We start from the raw sequence: 19795 nt of genomic DNA on the forward strand, positions 1-19795 counted from the left end.
TCTTTGAGTCATTTCATGCAGTTTTGCTCATTTTGTTTAAAATTACGCTTCATGTTTCTGATGTTTATCTGACCTGAGTCGCTGGCTTTGGCTCCCCCACTGCTYCCCTTCACCCACGTGACCTGAGCCCGGGGGCCCAGCTGGATCTTCTCATCCATCTGAGGCTGCACAACCAGARAATAACCAGTCTTCATTGTTTAAAAAAGGTTGGATTGTTGAAAAAATATGAAACAGTATAATGTGTAACCATATAACCATTTGTTGTTCTTGTTTTGTTAACTAAAGATTACTTGTTTGAAACGAGGAAAAAAGGGGCAGATATAAGATTTTTATTTCTTCTCTCTGTTTCCTTTTATTTCATTTCATTGTATTTGTTTTTCTTATTTTTATTGTACATAAAGTTTTGTTTTTTTATGAAATGAATAAAGTTAAACAATAACAATTAAAAAAAGAAAGGTAAACCTGAAGTGGAAATGTCCCTGACTCAGATCTGTTGATTAGTAAATAAAAGCAACTGCAGCTCAAGCAGGTTTCGGCTCGTTAAAACAGGTCGAATTCTCTCAGTTTAATGTTCAGCAAATAAAAACCTGCTGCTCTTCAGACACTAAAACAATACCCGCCAATCTACTGCGTCAATTATTTAATTTTAATTTACATTTTCGTTTTTCTGACAGTCAAAACAAGAACAGCTGAGAAATTGAGCTCTCTTCATTTTTTCATGTTAAACAAAAATACCTAAAATATCCAGCAGGAGGACAATAATACTGCTGACAAACCACTCTAATGTAGGCCGGATATGAACAGTGTGGGTTTAAAACCCAGTCATCCCGCTGGTGTGTAAACAGTATAAATATATATTTTTTGTGTACACTAACCAGATAAACAAGCAGATCTGATGGAAAACAGCTCAATAAAGTGAAACAAACTTGTTGGGACACTAAAAACCTCTCCCCTAGTCATTCAATTAAAGTAAGCACAATGTTTAACTCAGACAATGGGGAGAATCAGTAAATAAAGAATTTGTTCAAAACGTTTTTATAATTATATTATGATTTTTATATAAATATATTTTTAAAATGCTGCAGATATACTGTATTTCAGAGCTGCAACATATACATCGTCCAGGCTTCATGAACTAATCCAATGTGTTAGGTTGGATTTGTTAGGATAATCAGCAGTTGGGTGCAGCGGAAGCAGTCTTTTCCTGACCCCACCTGCAGCTGAAGGCTGRAACTCATCCACGCTCACGGCCCACCGCGGCAGCTCCACTCACCTTGGAGATCTTTGGGATCTTGTTGGGGTCGATGGTCCGGCTGTTCTTCGTCATGGGCACGGTGTTCCAGGTTTCCTCTCTCTGCATGCGCTGATCCCTCTGCTCTCGTGGATCTGCGGCAAACAAATTAAAAGCATCGTTTAAAAAGCGTTTTTCAAAAGAAAAAAAAAAATTGGGCCATTTGACATCAGTTCAGTGAAAATTCAGAGGTATTTCAGTCTTTTAACTGACAGGGAGACATTTCTCCACAGTTATACGTRACAAAATATTATAGGTCAGCTGACAGATGGGGGGGAAGTAGGGGGCTTCCTGTCTGCTGCTGAGCACAACAGCATCTCTGCGTGCTGCATGGACAGGACGTCTGCATGTAGGCTTGCAGGGTTCCTGAWTTGCTGTAGCTGCACCGGTGTGATGCTAAGCTTTAAAGAGGATTTAAACTGCGGGACTGACCTGGCCGTCTCTTGCTGTCCTTGGAGAGCAGCTGCTGGTGCACCTTTCTCTGCTCCTCCTGCTCCTCAATCTTAGCCTCCTTATGGATCTGCTCAATGGTTTTAGGGCCCTGGTCAGCTCTCCTGGACACCCAGTTGTGCTGAGGAAAACAAAACGGTAACACTTACTTTATAAAACGGATCAGGCAACTATTTAAATTAAATAACCCCAAGAACAAAGTCTGAGCTCAGAGCCAAACTAGTTTTTCTTTTGTTAGATTATTATTTAAGTTAGAGTATAAGTCACACAGGATGTGATGYTTAAACAATATCAAATTCAGCTGAATCTTAAACTCACTACTCTTGTGAGAGGCAAAAAAGCATTTTAAGGAAGTGTAAGGTTCACAGAATAAGGCCCTTTGATAAATATWATGGATTTAAACATATTTTAAATTGTCTTTGCTCTGGATCACATTTATCTAACAGTGTTTTATGGATGTGTTGAATAATACAGTGATATGTTGCAGAATTGCATTTGTTTATAATAAAACATTTTAAATTAGAATTTTTCTCACTGATATGTTGTTCTGTTTCAGCTCATTATTAAAAGCTAAATACTAGGGGGAAAAAAACAGCGCTGCCTCATAAACAAATGAACGGAACAGACAGATTTGTTTGCTTCATAAAGAAGCATTTTTGTGTACAAGCGGTGGTGTCTACCTTTTAAATTAAGAGTGTATTCACRCCAGGAAAGTCTTTCGGTCCACTTGTTTGATCTGGACCAAATAGCAGACTTTGTTTTCCTTTAGTGTGGTTTGCATTCACATTGTGTTTTTTGCAAGTGGACTATAATTTATAAACAAAGACACGCAGGTGACGGTCATTACTCCCATTGGACAGAAATGATGGGGGCAGAACAGACCTGGAAATAAAGATGGAGTTAATACAACTGACTATAAATACCAAGAGCAGCTCAGTCAGTGGTGATTTCACGATGATATACTTAAAGTTTTGGGACAGCCTTGTCAAATGTGTGCCACAGCCTAACCCCTAATGTACACTAAATGTGGTTCTGCTCCATTCCGACCTCCACAGTAAATACACAACCATTATAGTCAATGAGAGAATTTACACTGGCGATTTACAGACGGTGATCCGCCAAAATTAGATTCGATCCAGTTTTTGCCAGCYACYGGAGCTGCACTGGAGTCAATCTACAAAGAWTATGTTGCACCAACAGGAAAAGGAACAATCACAACATCCATATTTTCAAAGTAATTCACCAAAGCCAGACTAACAGCGTTGAAATCCCAGCTATCATATTAAATATATGGATTTATACACAAATACTGTCAAAATTTATTGTTCTGTTTGGGAAGCAGATGGCAAYATGTAGCGTGCAGAAGATGTGGACACACATATAAACATGACATTGGGTGCCACAAACGATTATTTTTATAGTCGACTAATCAATTATTACTTTTTGATTAGTCGACTAATCGGATCATACGTCAATTGAATATAAAACATACAGCTTATCGCGCCAGAATGCAACTGCTAACCATTGTTAGATTTTAGCTATATGCTAACTAAAAATAACTGCCATGGAAGGCAAGTTCTGCCTTGCATATATTGCACTGAACAGGTTTCTCTTTCATTTTCTTAAAATGATCCCACACTTTTGAGCTCCTTTGGTGGGTAGCCATGACTGTATGTCTGTATAATGTCTTGTGACGTCCACGGCCTACCCCAGTTACCACTACTGTGCATGTGTGTCAAGGACAGAAAGACCGATGCGGCAGTGGAAGGTGTCAAAGCAGTTTGGAGAGAAAAACAAAGTAAAAAACAAAAACGACTAATCGTCTATTAAATTAGTCGTTGACTATTTTAATAGTCGATTAGTCGTCGACTAATCATGGCAGCCCTACACACACACACGATACTTGTGGATTTTATTTTGAAATCAGAAGTTTCAAAAAGACGATAGCATTGCAAGTTTCAGTTGTGTTTGGAGTCYGTCTACCACAGAATATATTCTTTTGTTCTGACTTCCACATTATCACTGGATTTATCGAGCGATCACGCATTTCCTGCCCACACTGCTCAGACCTCCTCTGGGTTTCGCAGCGGAGCGGACGCTGTATAAATTGGGGCGCAAATGAATGGCAGTGAACTGTAAACCGCAGAAGAGCAGAACCTCATCTAGTGTATATTAGGGGTAAAGGAGAAAAGATGACCCACAACAGCTCATTGTTTGTAGCTCAGTGTTAGTGTTAGCAGCACTGAAGGGCTAATGTTGCTTAGCTATGGTGGCTCGTGAAGTCCAAAGAAGCGCATGTTTCCTGTAGTTGGTTCAGTACGAGGCCAGTCTGTATTCACACCAGACGTGAACCACATCAGAGTTCGTTAGGAAGTGGACCGAGACCACCTCAAAGATGGGTCTTGGTCCGGTTGTTTGACCAGGGTTCGAATGAGTGTATTCACATCTGCATAAATGTCCGGACCAACGGGGGAAATGAACGCTGGTCCATAAGTGAACCAAATATGTCAGTTGTGAATACACCCTGAATTAGGGAAAAACAGTCTGAGTGTGAATCTCAAATACAGTAACATTTTTGATTAACTGATTAAAATTTGTACAGAAGCGTTCAAAAAGAAAAAAAATCAGTAGGTCCTCTGGATGGGTTCTTCTTTAGTGAAACGTTTCGTCTCTCCTCCAARAGACTGATGAGTTTCAGGTGAACTCAGTCTTATAAGCTCTGCCTCCACATGGTGGACAAACAGGTAAGTCACATGCAAAAGAGGGCCATCGCCTAACAATAGGCTTGATTAGCTCTATTGTTCATAGAGGGTCATGTGCCCCATCACCTGACTTATTGGTTTAAATGTTTCGGCTGTGATTATTTGGTGTTTTTTTATGTGCATGTAGTGAGTGCAAGCGGGGTTCGATGTCCCCTTGTTTTTGTCTCTTTCCCTCTTTGTGTTGGTTATCGTTGGGGCCCTGATTCACACCTTTTGCTCACAGGGGGCAGAGTCATACTTGCAATAACAGCATTGTAGGAGGAGGACAACTGGACACGAAGGCCTCCACCTCTGTTTAATGGTGGGCGGTTTTTCTTCACAAAGATGGCTTCCTTTACTCCTCTCTCAAACCAACGTTCCTCTCTATCAAGGATGAGAACATCTTCATCCCTGAAAGAGTGACCGCTGGCCTGTAGATGAGTGTTAACTGCAGAGTCCTGGCCTGTAGATGAGTGTAAAGTGCAGAGTCCTGACCCGACGACGTAGCTCGTCTGTGCTGGCTCATTCTTTTGAACAGAAGCGTTATTTGGCCAAAATGTTTAGGTGAAACAATCAAGTTGTATTTTTCCTTTAATTTCTAAAACCCCTCCTCAAAAAAACTTTTACATGACAAAATTATCTGTAATCATTTGTCTTTTGAAGTTTATCTTTTCCATTTAACTTCTGGGTGACAAATATTTAGAGCAGGGATGCTTCAACAAAATCACATTTTAAACRGTAAGAGAGGATCAACTAATCTTTCAAACAATATATAAGTTCAACACCTGGGGTCGCAGTAGATTTCAGATTAACAGACTATAAACCACTTAATATCATGTTCCAGAAAAAAAAGAATAAGTAAAACATTGAAACAAGCCTCTGTGGGAAAACTAAACTTGCGTRAACGAACTTTGGATTCTACGTCTGTGAAAATAAAAACGGTATTAAAACGCTCACTCACCAATCTCAAGTCTATAACRTCTTGTAGCATAAACCGTATCCTGGATGACGTCTTCCTCTCTTTGACGATTTTTTCCATTTGATTGAAATATTGATCCATGCGAGGCTGATGAACAAAAAAATAACAACGTTACTCAACATCAGATAGTTCAGTTTTTTAATTAGAAAAAGTGCTGTTCTAAAGTTCAAAATAAAACAGAATAAAACAATCTAACAGAGAAGAATGAAYTCAAATTTACTACAATGAGTTCCTGCTGCCCAAAATCTTTTTTCCCCACTTTTTCTTGGTTAATGATAAAAATCAACCAAACACAATGCAGTGGACCGTCCAAACATCAGAGGCTGAGTACAGTTAAGAGTCACTGATGTCTGCAGGACGGTGCAGCTGTAAATCTGAACAAACTGAAGTGGACACAAACAGATGCAAAGAGCCACAAATCATATTTGTTCTGTTGACTGGAGAAATATTTATGATTTTCTGCACAGACCACTCACAAATAACTGCTTAAAACTTCCAATTATGTTAAGCACAAACACTACTTGCTCATGTTTTCATGTCTCACTGACATCCTTCTAGGGATGGAATGATTTATGGGGAAAAAAAAAAAGTCCCAACTGTTGGGTTCACCTGTTGTGGTTTGTCCCAGGGTTCGTACATGCAAGTTAAATTTAAGACTTTTTAAGACTTTTTAATGCCAAGTGAAGTGCAATTTAAGACCAATTTCCCAATAAACACAAATGACAAAAATAAATAAATAAAACTGTGGCAGAAACTCATGAATGAAAGTATTTTTGGTTGAATTTTTCAAATATTGCTAATTGACAAATTGTTTTTATCCATCTGTAACTGCTATTTTGTCAAATATAGCAAAAAAACATTCTTAGCAGTTGGTTTTAAACTTAATTTAATTTCTGGAAATCCTCTAACGACCCAAAATTTGGAGTTTTATGACACACAGTGGGTTTTCAACCCCAGCTTGCTGTAGATGAAACCTACGTGACATCAAATTTTTCTAAGAAATATGAATGTATTTTTGGAAAGACAACATTATCAACATATTACAAAATGAATTTCACATTGCTCAGATGGACAGTTGTTGAGATATTTGCATGTGAAATAACAGGAAGTGATGTCAAAAGGGAACGTATGAATGGGAATATTTCTAAAATAAACAAATGTAACCAATTATTTTAATATTTGATATGAATTACAGTCAACCTATTTACAATGTTAAGACATTTTTAAGACCTGAAGATTGATTTAAGACCTTTTAAGGCTAATTAAGGCCTTATTTTTGGATTGATGAATTCAAGGCCTTTTAAGGCTTTTTAAGGATCCGCAGGTACCCTGTGTCCGGATATCAGATGGCAACATGAGGAACAWTTTTTTGTGAACCACTCCACCCATACTTCCGTCTGCGTCTCACCTTGGCCTTCTCAAAGTCCAGGTCTTTCCCGATGGTGGTGAGCAGTCTGCACAGGCACTCCAAGGACTCTTCGTCGTGGTTCTTCAGCAGCTTCACCACACAGTCRTGCATGATGGCCTCAGTCAACATCCTCAGCTTAAAAAGCTCGCCGATGAACTTTATGTTGCCGATGGAACGCCGCCTGGCTTTGTCCTTGGCCTCCTCYAGCTCTCCCTGCAGACGCTCACGCTCTGTCGCCTGAAGTCACAGAGGAAATATCGAACATAGATTTTGCCCCGRAAGTTACACGTTTCTTTTCTTTCTGCCATAAAAAAGGCAGCAACACAAGAGCAGACTCAAACACGAGAACCGACAGGGAGACTACAAACCGATGCAGCAGAGTCCAGCTCCTTCTGCTTCCTCTCAAACACCACGTCGTCCACCTTGTCTTTCTCAAACTCCTTCTGGCAGCGATTTAGCAGCAGCTTCCGGAAATTAACCGTGGAGTTGGGTTTGTCCGTCATCTGCACTTTGAGCTGGAATCAAACAGCAGATATAAGAAGAAAAAAGTTAATTAAATGAAGTTTTTCCTCTTTCTTTACTTCATTCCGTGGATGACTATGAATGTCTGACACAACAAGGACTACAAAAAAAAAACATTTAAACCACCAAAAGTATAGCTATGTCTTGACCACTAAGCTTTGACAACGGCTGATTTTACCGTGGCAAGGCAGCGACACATGTTTCCATAAGCCACAGAGAAGCCGGGCTCATCGATGGCCTTTTCAAACACCAGGTCGATGACCCCTTTGAGCCTCTCCTCTGTGTCGATGGTGAGATCCGTCACCCGCTTCATCAGCTGGTTGAACTTCTGAGGCGTCAACTTATTCAGTATGCTTCGTACCTGTCTAAAGAGCTCCTGTAGCGGAGTACCAAGAGTACTGAGTTAAATGCTGTTTTCATCAGTCCCATGCTTTGTGAAAGGTTATTCTGAATCTACGGTCATCTGTAAAAGTCTAATTATAATATTTAGCTAATTATCTGTGTTTCCTTTGTCCTTGCCTGTGTTTTCTGCACCTCCGTTTCCTCTGACTGGCCCTCCCTCTTCATGCCGGGTTTCCAGGCATTCTCTGCTTTGTTCAGCTGAATGTCATCGTTAACGGACATGTTAATGATGATCTTCTTGGGTGGAGGTCGCCATGGTACAATGTTCATGGGCTGTTAAGTTAAGAAAAAAAAAAGAAAAAAAGACTATTTTGTCAAACAAGTACAAAGTGATACTGAGACGACACGTCAAAACAAAGCAGGAAGACAAATTTAGCTTGTAGTTTTATAGTATGATTTACTATTAGTATCTTATTTACAGTGGACAAGCATACACCATGTTTCTGGACTGTTTACATTATGAATGGCTTTTTATTAGAGTGCATGACTCACTGCAGTGCATCGTCCTCCGGTCCTTCCAAAATCTGCAAAAGCAGGTGTGAAATCGGGTCCAGTGGAAATCACCCTCGAGTCTACCATTCGAGACGGCAACTTGTTTTGGTTCATCTGTACGACACACACACATACACACACAAAAAAAAAAAAACCTCCTCATCATTCAGACAAAACCGAACAGCAGGGGGAGCAGTGATCCTCTTACACTAAGGCCAAACAAAGTCAGCATGAAGAGTGAGAGGATGTGTGAATTTCAAACCCAGTGGTGCTCTAAAGGTGACCTGCTGGAAATGACAGGAACACTACATTATCATCTTTTGGTTTACGAGTGCTTACTGAACTGATGTTAAATCACACTCGGGTTGTTTGGAAGGCCCTTCAGAGAGGAGATAGTGGAGGGGAAGAACAGAGGAAAGGAAACGCAGGAGAGTGTGAGATAGTTGTGGGGGAGGAGGGGAGAACAAATCCAGCTCTTTGTTGTTCGGCTGTCCGAGACTTCCTCTCATTTTCTTTATCTGAAGAAGTTTCACTTTCTCCCACGGAGAAAACGAAACTCTGAGACCCGACGGGACTGCTGCTCACCAGTCTGGCTATTCTTTTTGAAGGGGTGGAGGAGGGGCGTGCACTTTGAACGCTGCCAACGATGACATAATAGCAAAGTGATTTTAATCAAAACAGCGTTTCAGCAGGCCTGATGTGGATCCGAAGAACAAACCAAAAACTGCTGCAACTATGCTCCAGTCGACCCAACAAGGGTTTTAACACACTGTTTTGGCCCAAGCGGTGACCTTAAATCTAATTCAAAGACTCACATTTCATCTACTAAAACAACAATACACTGCTTTATATGGATTTAAACATTTACTCATCTGAATTTATAGAAGCACAGTGGCTGGTGCTCTGATCCAAACAGGAATTTATCCGTGGCAGACGCTTTCAAACACTACTGCAGCCAAAATGACCAACTGTGCAGCTAAAATGACTGCAACAAATCTGATGATTATTAAAATATTTCAGGGATTATGAGTGTTTGTGTAAATAGCAAAAAATATTTAGTAGTTCTCACTCAAATACACAAACTGATTGGAAAGGACTTTATAAAGAAAGATCTCATCAAGTCAGAGAAGAGTCTAAATTAGTCAGAAGTAGTTGAAGCCCTGGCAGGGTTCCTACAGTTTAAAGCAAGTTAAATTTAAGACTTTTTAATGCCAAGTTAAATTAAATTTAAGATCAATTTCATAATAAACGCAAATGACAAAAAAAAGGAAAAACTGGCAAAAACTCATGAATCAAAGTATTTTTGATTGAATTAATCAAATATTGCTAATATACCAATTGTTTTATTCATACCTAATTATAGCAGAAACGTTCTTAGCGGTCAGTTTTAAACTTAATCAAATTTAAGACCAATTTCACAATAAACACAAATTTAAAAATTTTAGACTGTGGCAAAAACTCATGAATCAAAGTATTTTTGATTGAATTATTCAAATATTGCTAATATACCAATTGTTTTATTCATACCTAACTATAGAAGAAACATTCTTAGCAGTCAGTTTTAAACTTAATTTAATTTCAGGAAATCCTCTAACGACCCACAATTTGGAGTTTTAAGACCCACAGTGGGGTCTTAACCCCAATTTGCTGTAGATGAAACCTTAAAGYGACTGTGACATCAATTTTTTGTAAGAAAAGTGAATATATTTTTGGAAAGACAACATTAACATATTACAAAACAAATTTCACATTGCTCAGATAAACAATTGAGATACTTGCATGGTAAATAACATGAAGTGGTGTCAAAGGGTAATGTCTGCATGTGAATATTTAAAAATATATATATTTTTACCAATTATTTTAATATTTGAGATGAATTACAATCATCTTATTTACAATGTTGAGACATTTTTAAGACTTCTGAAAGATTAATTTGAGACATTTTAAGGCTAATTAAGGCCTTATTTTTGGCTTGATGAATTCAGTGCCTTTTAAGACTTTTTAATGATCTGCAGGAACCCTGCCTGTGTAACATAAAAAAATGTATTTGCAATTTCCATTTCAATATATCAATCAAAGGAGTCAGTTATCTGCTAAGARACCTGATTGCAAATATATCGTTCAGCAGAGTTTACCTTTGGATGAACTGGCTGTCAGAGCTGTTAAGGTGAATATAATCTTTCAGTCTAAATCAATACAGCAGGACGTACCTTGTCCAGCACCACGTCGCTGATCGGTGGGAGGCCTTCAGGTTTTTGAACGCATGCAGGCATGAACTGGAAGCCTAACAGGAATTCTCTGCCATACTGTCGCTTCCCACTGGGATCAGCCAGGTCTGGATCAATGTACAGCGCAGGAGATTTAAAAAAAAAAAACAATAAATGTTAAAGGCAGAAGTGTTGAAGTGTTAAAAAAACAGTCAACCATCCCCTCAGAAAATAAAACCAATCTCTGGTACTTCTAACCTTCCATGTCCTGCGACGCTCCCATCGAGTTCTCCTTGTCTCCAGGAGTGGCTCCACTGTCGCTGCTCTCCGTYTCCGAGATGTGTCCCGCTCCGTTCCTCATGGGCTCCAGCTCGGCGTCGCCGTTTTCCTCGGGCGCGGCGGGCTTTCCGTCGGCCTGCGGGCTGCTTGCGGGAGCGGGGCTGGGAGCGGCGGCCGAGGGGAAGGCCGACGGTAGGGGTGCGGGGCTGCAGCTTAGAGGAGCTGACTGAAGAGCTGGGTCTCCAACAGGCTGATCTACAACCCTGGGCTCATCCTGTGTGGAGGATTGATTYATCAGAAAAACACTGACAGGATAATACTGCTGCTCCCTCTGACCGCACTGTAAAKGTATAAAAAGGGGGAATAAAATGGGGTGTGTGGGGTTTAAATCAAGAAAAGTTTCTATAAAACTGYACAATAAGCTTGTAGAAGCAAAGTGCATAAATGCTGAGTCAACATTTACACTCAGCCACTCAGACATTACACTTTACTGTGTACAAGTACAATGTCTGCAGCAGTGAATGCAAATGCAGGACTGGATTTTTCAGCCACCAGAGAGCAAGACAGACCGTAATCCCATGATCACCAAAGATGAGTCAGGATTTCAGCAGAAAATATGAATGACTGAGATTTTCTTTTTACTGGACCGTGTGTTCACGCCATGTTTATAGAACACACACACACACCTTCTGATCTGGTCTGCAGTCAAGCTAATGTGGAAAGATGTTTCCTGCTCAGCCACTGTGAGCGGCTCCGGAACATCTTGTTCTGACCGAAGCTCAAAAAGGTGTTTAAAGATTGTTTCTCACAGAAAAAGCTCCTGAAGGTGTCAGAATGTTTTATAAGAGTTCTTTATAAAACTTCAAACCATCTAAAATTTAAAACTCTCCCTAAAGAATTGGTCAGCAGTTTTATTTTCTTTAAGTGCTGTGAAATGACACTTTCTGTAAAAACAAAACTGGAAAGTACGCCTCAAATTCTTTTCCTCTAGTTTCTCTTGTTTCCATTTCTATCAGTAATTTAAGTCAATAAGATAAGTCAAAATAATATAAGTCTATAAGTCAATACTCTGAGAATAAATGTGTATATTTTAGATTCAACTTTCCAATCTTTACAAAGCAAGCTCAAAAAGAGAATTAAGCTGTTTGAAGTCATTTGTTTGCTCGCCTGTGTTAAGTGATGTGAAAACCCGGCTACAACAACAAGCCTTCAGCAACAGATAAAGAAGCGAAAACAAAAGCGCGTACAGGCTATTTTACATACAGGGAGACCATCGAAGATGATGGATAACCTCTTGCTGCTTTTCTCAAACGATAACAGCGACCAAGAGTCATTCATGTTTGCCTTCCTCTCCACACATATGGAAGCACTTTCCACTTGAAATGTTTCCCACATTGTTCTTTTTCCCCCCATTCTACCCCGTTCACTGTCCCTGTTCTGACACTGTGCTTTGCTACAAAACAAAACACAAACCATTTGTTTACACATCAAGAGCCTACAAGCTTTTACACTAACAGGCAAATAAACACAATTTGAAGGGATCTTTATCTTTACCACTTAAATTTAAACCAAAACTTCAGCGTGAATCATAAAACAAAACCTTTTTTTTCCTGACCTCGTCCTCCTTTAGAGGTGCCTCTCCAGCAAAGATCACTTCATTTGGTTTTCTCCAGGTCTTTGGTACAGTGGAAGAAGTTTGATTAACTACAAGGAAACAGAAATAGCAGGGAGGTACAATTAGCCAGTCGGCTAACAATCAAACCATCATAGATTATAAATAACRAGGAATTATCTGCAAAGTGACCCATGTGAAGATGTGCACAAACCACCCTAATATACAGGTATTGAGGCATTGCCTTTCATTATTATGGTGTAACTTCATAAAAAATAATACATGTATTCATTAGGGGTGCAACAATACAGAAAATTCACGATTTGGTTCGGTTCGATACTTTAGTCTCACGGTTCGATATTTTTTCGATACAAAAAAAGAGAAATTTCCATGCCCTTTTWAACTTTTAATTTATTTAAATTAATTCTGAACATTTGTTTAACCTCAAAAGCACAGTTTTTAAATTAAATGTTGCTGAAACAGCAAGTTTCTCAGTGAATCTGAGCTCGACAATGCAGCCTGGGTGGAGTAGTCGAACACAGATCCACTGATCCTTCAACACAGAGCATCTTCAGAAGACAAGTTGATAAAATAAATGTGAAAAATCTTTATTGTTCGATACACAAGTGTGTATTGAATGGTTCGATACGGGTACATGTATTGTTGCACCTCTAGTATTTAGGAGTTCCTTTGGACAAGAAGTCAAGAGCATCAGACRCATTACCTGTAGTGGGACTCTTCCTGGTAAGTGCCTGTTGCTGGGAGTCRCTCTTGCTCTCACTGGTGCCACTTTGGGCCTCTGCCCCACCTCTGGTGAGAAGGTCTTTAGTGTCTAAGGTTTTACTCATCTCATCGACCTCTGCTGTGGCCTGCACTAGAGGCGGAAGGCCAGGGGGGAGCGTAACTGGCAAAACTGGAATGGGGCTAGAGGTGAGGGTGAATGGCACCACAGCTACAGGCGACAGAGGAGACAGCGCAGCAGCAATCGGTACTTCTGGCCTCATGTCGGAAGGCAAAGTTTCAGATRGGGAGGCGTCTCTGTAAGCGGGAGCGGACACCTGAGGATGGAGCGCAGCCGGAGGCGGGAGAGAGGGCTCGTGAGCAACGGCGTCGAGCTCAGTTCCAGAGTCTGCGAGGCCATTCAAAGCCTTGAGAGCAGGYGACGGAGAAGCAGCTAACGATCGTGGTGAATCTGTGAGAGGCCTGTCTGTGCTGGGCATCTGAGGTGTTACCAGAGACGGTTTGATCTCCCCGACGGAGGGGGAGGAGGAGGAGAAGGAGGAGGCAGCGGACTCCTTGGCTGAGGAGCGTTCACTGACGTTGGCCACTGTGTGTGGTGGAGTGACGGCGGCGGTCAGAGGAGTGAGGAAGGGAAGCTCTGGCTCAGCAGTGGCAGGCGGCTCAGATACAGGAACACTGGCCTCCAGTCTCTCCAAAGGAGCTTCAGGCTGCACGAGCCCAGGAGAGGAAGACTTAGGAACAACTTGCTCCAATTTTGGCATATCAACTGGAGASAGGAAGATGGAAACAGATGGTTTCAAAATTCAGAAAGTCCAACTAAGACTTGCATCATACAGAACAAGCTTTAAAAGGACAGCTWAAAAACAGTGACACTAAAAAACATTTCCAGACTAAACTCTTGATTTTATGTGAAATGGAAATCAATGTTTGGTTCATGTCAGGTAAGAAATGAAACCTGTAATTTTGAGTATTTACTGTGTGRATAAAAATAATCTGTGAAACCAGCCTAATTTTAATTTCTTGAAGCTGTACATTAAATATAGGTTATATGCTTTTAATTTTTGATCAGCTATTCTCAAGTCCAACAACCAACAATTGGTGATGTACTCTTGCAGCTGTCTTTTTTTATTTAAAGGGGCAATATCATGTAAAATCCACTTTTTGAGCTTTATATCATGTTTTAATGTTATCCCCTTATCAAAAACATGAACAAAGTCTTGCTTTGACTCATTCATGCATGTTTGTGAAATCCTGTAGTGTCCTGAGGCAGACAGAYAGGGGAGCAAAAACAACCGGTTGGCCCTAGAACCGCCTTTTAGGYGCAGCTCCTCCTCTGGGCTGTGTCTCCAAACTGAGCTTCCTCATCACAGAGCACACCTCCCCCTCTACTCCTACAGGCTATCGGTAGCAACAATTTGCAACCAAATACCTGCTGAGCTCGTAATACTAACTATTTCTCAGTCCAGGTCCAAGGTGTGAATTGAGTTTAGGTTAGTTTTAGGGTCAGGAACTGTGAGGTTAATTTAAGGGCAATTGGTCATGGTTAGGATATAAAAGTTCAAAAAAATGAATGGAAGTCAAAGGCAAGTCCCCACAAGGATAGAGRGTCATGTGTGTGTCTCWGTAATTGTTCCCGTCCCACTGTAAGGTTCAGTTTTATCCCGAGTTGCAATTTACCAAAACTGATTTTGTATAATGTTGATATTTTTTCATTATTATTACAACAAAATAAGCTATGTCACTCCAGGTTGTAAACGGAATGAAACTGTTGTGATGTTATGAAATAAGCCTGACAGGATTGGTAGGAGGTTCTTAAAGAGACAGAGGCCAATTTCAAGGTGTTTGTAAACAGCTTTGATGTGAAGTCAAGTTTATTTTTGATTAATACATACAGTATAAACCTCATTTTAATAACAACTGAACTCATAGTTACTTGRTTTTGGTATAAAATTGAAYTATTTGCCTGAGAAACMCATTATATTGGCCCTTTAAATTTTATTGAGTAGGGGCAGACTGGGCAATCCCCGTTTTCCATACAACCGTAGAAGTACGCTGCTTGTGGCCAAAATAAATAAATTTGGATTCAGGATGTCTCCAAAGTGCATTCCTACTTATAAGAACTTGAAAATCATAACTAAGAAAAGAAAGTGGTTTTTATGGCAGACCTGGCCCTGGTTTGGTGTCTGAAGCCCCAGTTGTTAGCAGCTGCAGGGGCTGCGGTGTCTGTGGTGGCTCCAACAGGAGGCCGCCAGGATGAGTTTGCTGCTGCGAAGGAGCTGGAGCCTGTGATGGCTGCTGCTGCTGCTGCTGCTGCTGCTGCTCCGGACTCTGGCTGCTGCTCAGCTGCTGACATTTGAGGTAGAAAATGTGAGGATAATGAGGGTGTGGCCATAAAAACTAGCAACACACAAAACAAGAAAGAGAGGTGAAAGGATGTAGGCAAGCAAGCGCACAAACAAGCCAAGTGCAGGATCAAGCAAAAAAAAAAAAGTCCAACGAGGTATGGTTACATTAACAAGACAATAGTGTTCAATAATACAAGAAAAGCAGGAAAAGACGATGTGGATTGGAGCAGGAGGAGGATGAAAGCTCGGGACAATTTAAAGGACAGAGAAAGGTGGGTGAACAAAGAAAGATAAAAATAAAGGGGATCAAAAGAACAGATAAAAAACAAGAAAAAGACAGTTAACACCCACAGAAGGACACAGAGAGGGGAAAAAAAGTCACAGATGCTTTTCTTCAGAATCTAAAACAAATTATCCAATTGTTAAGTGGTTTGTCTCATTTGTTTGAGGGCCAGGATGGTTCATTTCCAAAGTTAGTCCAAGGACTATGCCAAACCAATTAATTTTTTTTTTTGCAAGAACAGACTGAACTGCTTCAGGAAAATCGGGAAACCAACTTGGATTCTGCAGAAAGATTAGAAGTTTACAGACAGAACGTAAGAAATCTTTTGTAGAGGAGACAATGTAAAAACAATGACAGAAGGTGTAAAATTAAAATATAAACAAGATAACAAAGAATGAACAAGACTTAAATTGTAAAGTATTTTAAACGAACTTTTGCACCACCTCAAACACGATGATGGTAAGATTATAGTCATCCATGTTACACTTTATTACCTTTAACTCAATAAAATGTATTTTGTTGTACTTATAGGATAAAAAAAATCTAACAATTCAATTTTTTAAAAGCACATCTTGAATAATTAGCTTTATTCTTTACCCAGAGGTGTTTGCTTTGAAAGCAATCAGACATTCCTTTTGACTTCAAAAATCCAAATAAATTAAAATTGCAAGGTCATGCTTCGCTGCCCTGCTGACCTCACACACGGTGGCAGAGAAAACACCCGAGCAGAGAGCTCACACTGAGATTAGGCAACATGAGACGGCTATTTCCACACCGCTGTGCTGTTGGGGGAGAATTCGGCTAGCAGGCTGGGGAGCTGTACCTGTGGTGGGGTAGGAGTGGAGGAGGGGGGGCCGACGGGAGGCGTCGAATTCCTGCTTCCTGAGACTCCCGCCAAGATCTCATCAGTTATATCCTTGCCACCCTGATTGGGGTCACAAATACGGATCTGGGGGGGAAAAATTGCATTAAAAAAGCAAATAAAACCCACTACAGTCATAAAGTGACCTGGATCAGGATTTTTGTCTAATGCGACGAGTCTTAAACATCATAAAAAACAAGATTAATAATATTTTAGAGGTGCAGAAATATACTGATGTGAGTAGATCCATCGCAGAAATACTTATCTGGTGTGTCCTCATTGTGACACATTGAATTTGCTCTGAAATTAATAAATATATCATTTTCTCAAAGGGATTTTCTAAGCTGGAACTAATTGCTGATAAAGATTATGGCATGTAAATTAAACAAAAGCTCTTAAAATTCTACTGAACTGAAAAAAAGTCAACAACATCTTTTTTTTTAAATAAAGACATTATTAGATGCTGCCAGCATTAATGTGTCAAATATACTCACTGTTTTCTTCTCACGCTTGATTGAATGTTGTGTAGGCACTATGATAGGGGTTGAGGGGGGGTACAGTGTCTGTCCTGGGAAGAAGGGTGGACCAGCTGTGGGAACGGGAGCAGGAACAGTGGGTGAGACAGAAGGGTGGTACCTAAGGGGATCTGAATGAATTTAGAAAAAAAAAGAACAAAAAAAGAAGAGACATTTTAGTAAAAAGAGCACAGATGACTCATGAGATAATCAGATAGTGTGTATTTCTACTTCTGTGTGGTGGAAACTAAACGGAWTCTAGGGGGTGGGAAAAGAGAAAGGACTCACGATACGGGGCGGGGTACTCCCCTGGTCCCGGACCAGGATAGAAGGTGCCAGAGCCCGGTGGCTGTACAGAATACTGCTGCGGGGGTCCTACGAAGGGTGTACTGGGGCGATACTGTAAATATGGAAAGGTGTCACAAAAAGGGTACAAACATACAGAGGGAACACATCAGCATATTTTACATTTTGTTTGAGAAATGATTATTTTTGTATAACAGGAAAAAAAACCTCCACTATATCAACAAAATTGTTTTTTAGTGCCTTTCCAATAAAAAATAAAATAAAATAAGACTTTTGGTTGAGGCTGCAGTGGTTAAGATCACTTTTTCCCACTTTATTAACATAAATTTATTGGTCAGTGTGTCACTAATAAAAACTGAGAATAACTTGTGTCAAATACAGGACAAAGGATAGATTAGTACCTTTCATTTGGAGTCCTGCTAAGTGAACTTGTTGCAAAAAAACGGAAGTCAATCCCCAGCTACATTATTAAAAAAAGCCTTGCTTTTTTAAAAAATAGAGCCTGTAGTACACAGTGCAGTGCTATTGTTTCATACAGTATGTCTGTAACCAACAGGCTTATCTCCTGAGAGGGCTTATTAGTTACTTGACATAAATCCAATTTTGTGAGTTTCTTGTAGCCCACAAGGCACTGACAGCAAATCTTCTGCTACTCACACTGGGAAAAGACTCAGGCAATTTCTCTTAACAAGGTATATTTTACAAAACTTCATGTGCGCGCAAAATTTATAATATTCTTGCTAAATCTGGCAATCCAAAAAACCTGACGAATAATGGAACACACTTTTACAGAAAGTTCTTGACATAATAAATAAATAAATAAATAAATAAATAAATAAATAAATAAATAAATAAATAAATAAATAAAAGCAGACTCAAGACATCAACATCTAAAGTTTATACGGAGCTTTGAAAAATAATTTTAGAAACCAACTCTAATTTTACATTTAATTGGCACGAGTGATCTGCGAATCATTGAAATAATAATTAAGATGTGGACTTAGATATTCACACCTGATAGTCTGGTAGGCTCGGTTCGATTGGGGGCCAAAATTGCAATATTTGTTTACATTTACAGTTAGAAGTTACAGAAGGAAAATTCACCAAAGTGAAACGTAAATCTGTGGATCTGTGTTTGATTACTCTGGCTGGCTTTCTCAAGGACCAGGATGTGACACAAAAATCTGAATTATGGAACTGAAAGTAGTCAAACTAAATTTTTAATAAATCAAAATACAATTTCAAAGCAAATTAATTCAGATACAAAACTTTAAATTCAGTTTCAAATCATTAAATTCAGTTTTAATTTAGTGAAATGTATTTTCAAGGCAATGCATCAGTTTCAAATTAATCACATACAGATTCAATCTGAGCAAATTAATTCCTGCTGGCACAAGATTTATCCCATAAAGAAGGTGTTACTTTTAAAAGACCTAAAGAAGAACAGCCGTTTTGAAGAAAACACTTGGAACTGGGTTTGTCGTACCTGTGGGATGTAGTACTGCGTAGCCTGCGGGGAAGGAAAAGGCATCGGTGCCATGGTCATCATAATTGGTTGATTCGTGGGGTAGACAGCAGCTGTGGGAGTCTGGGAGCCTGCTCGTATGGAGGGAGTGTTTGTTGGGATGGTGGGCCTTGCAGTCTGCATCTGAGGCCTCTGAAAAAACTGAGGCCAACGTGTCGAAAAGAAAGAGACAGAAACAAGAAGACACGTCAGATACTTCCCAGAGGCTGCAGCGTCTCAGTTCAGATGTACATAAATACTCTCCACAGTGAGCTTTAGGTTTTCATCAGCCGCCTTCAAAAGAGTCTCAGAGCACCACGACTATTTATGGTCGTTCTTTCCACGTTCAGTTTATTAAATTAAACCTACTCTTAGGAATGAAATGCAGAATGATTTTTATGAACGTGGACACATTTACACTATTACCTCCATAAACAATCTCTGATCTCCAGCAGGATTTACTTGATTAAACATCTCTTTGAAGTTAGACCATTTATTTTAGAAGGAAAGCAAGGTTATGAATCAGCTCAGCTGTGTCCAAGTAGGGTCTGCATTTAACGTTTTCTAGACACTTCTTTAGGGGTCCCAAAACATTTGTCATTCTATAATCATCCAACAAGAGTCCTGACACATCAGGATGATACCATAAACAAACAGGTTGTGACTGTAAGCTTCCTGCTAATGAGTCAAACTGTTGCTTATATTACAGACATTTCATAGGAACATTTTCCAAACACAAAAGGCAAAATGTTAACAATTTCTTGACATGATTAAAACCAATGCATGTATTTACAGTGGGGAAAATAAGTATTTAGTCAGTCAACAATTGTGCAAGTTCTCCCACTTAAAAAGATGA

General features: G+C 39.7%; 1 protein-coding gene across 3 annotated transcripts in view; it reads right to left on the reverse strand.

Annotated features, from left to right (window-relative positions):
- LOC106518334 (eukaryotic translation initiation factor 4 gamma 3) overlaps positions 1-19795 on the reverse strand; it is a 57276-nt gene that overhangs the window by 7672 nt on the left and 29809 nt on the right. For 2 of the 3 annotated variants that reach the window (XM_014009589.1, XM_014009587.1), the window contains 18 exons: positions 18922-19101; positions 17418-17529; positions 17109-17260; positions 16576-16701; positions 15290-15470; positions 13108-13890; positions 12387-12475; positions 10751-11045; positions 10496-10620; positions 8286-8399; positions 7911-8066; positions 7570-7767; positions 7238-7384; positions 6870-7106; positions 5444-5548; positions 1724-1862; positions 1274-1386; positions 74-164 (listed from right to left, as the gene is read on the reverse strand). In XM_014009589.1, coding sequence (XP_013865043.1) covers positions 74-164; positions 1274-1386; positions 1724-1862; positions 5444-5548; positions 6870-7106; positions 7238-7384; positions 7570-7767; positions 7911-8066; positions 8286-8399; positions 10496-10620; positions 10751-11045; positions 12387-12475; positions 13108-13890; positions 15290-15470; positions 16576-16701; positions 17109-17260; positions 17418-17529; positions 18922-19101 — 3343 coding nt within the window. The remainder of the gene's footprint in view (positions 1-73; positions 165-1273; positions 1387-1723; positions 1863-5443; positions 5549-6869; positions 7107-7237; positions 7385-7569; positions 7768-7910; positions 8067-8285; positions 8400-10495; positions 10621-10750; positions 11046-12386; positions 12476-13107; positions 13891-15289; positions 15471-16575; positions 16702-17108; positions 17261-17417; positions 17530-18921; positions 19102-19795) is intronic. The other variant, XM_014009588.1, reaches the window with a different exon arrangement.

This window comes from Austrofundulus limnaeus, unplaced genomic scaffold, assembly GCF_001266775.1.
Source record: "Austrofundulus limnaeus strain Quisiro unplaced genomic scaffold, Austrofundulus_limnaeus-1.0 Scaffold59, whole genome shotgun sequence".
Classification (NCBI taxonomy): Eukaryota; Metazoa; Chordata; class Actinopteri; order Cyprinodontiformes; family Rivulidae; genus Austrofundulus; species Austrofundulus limnaeus.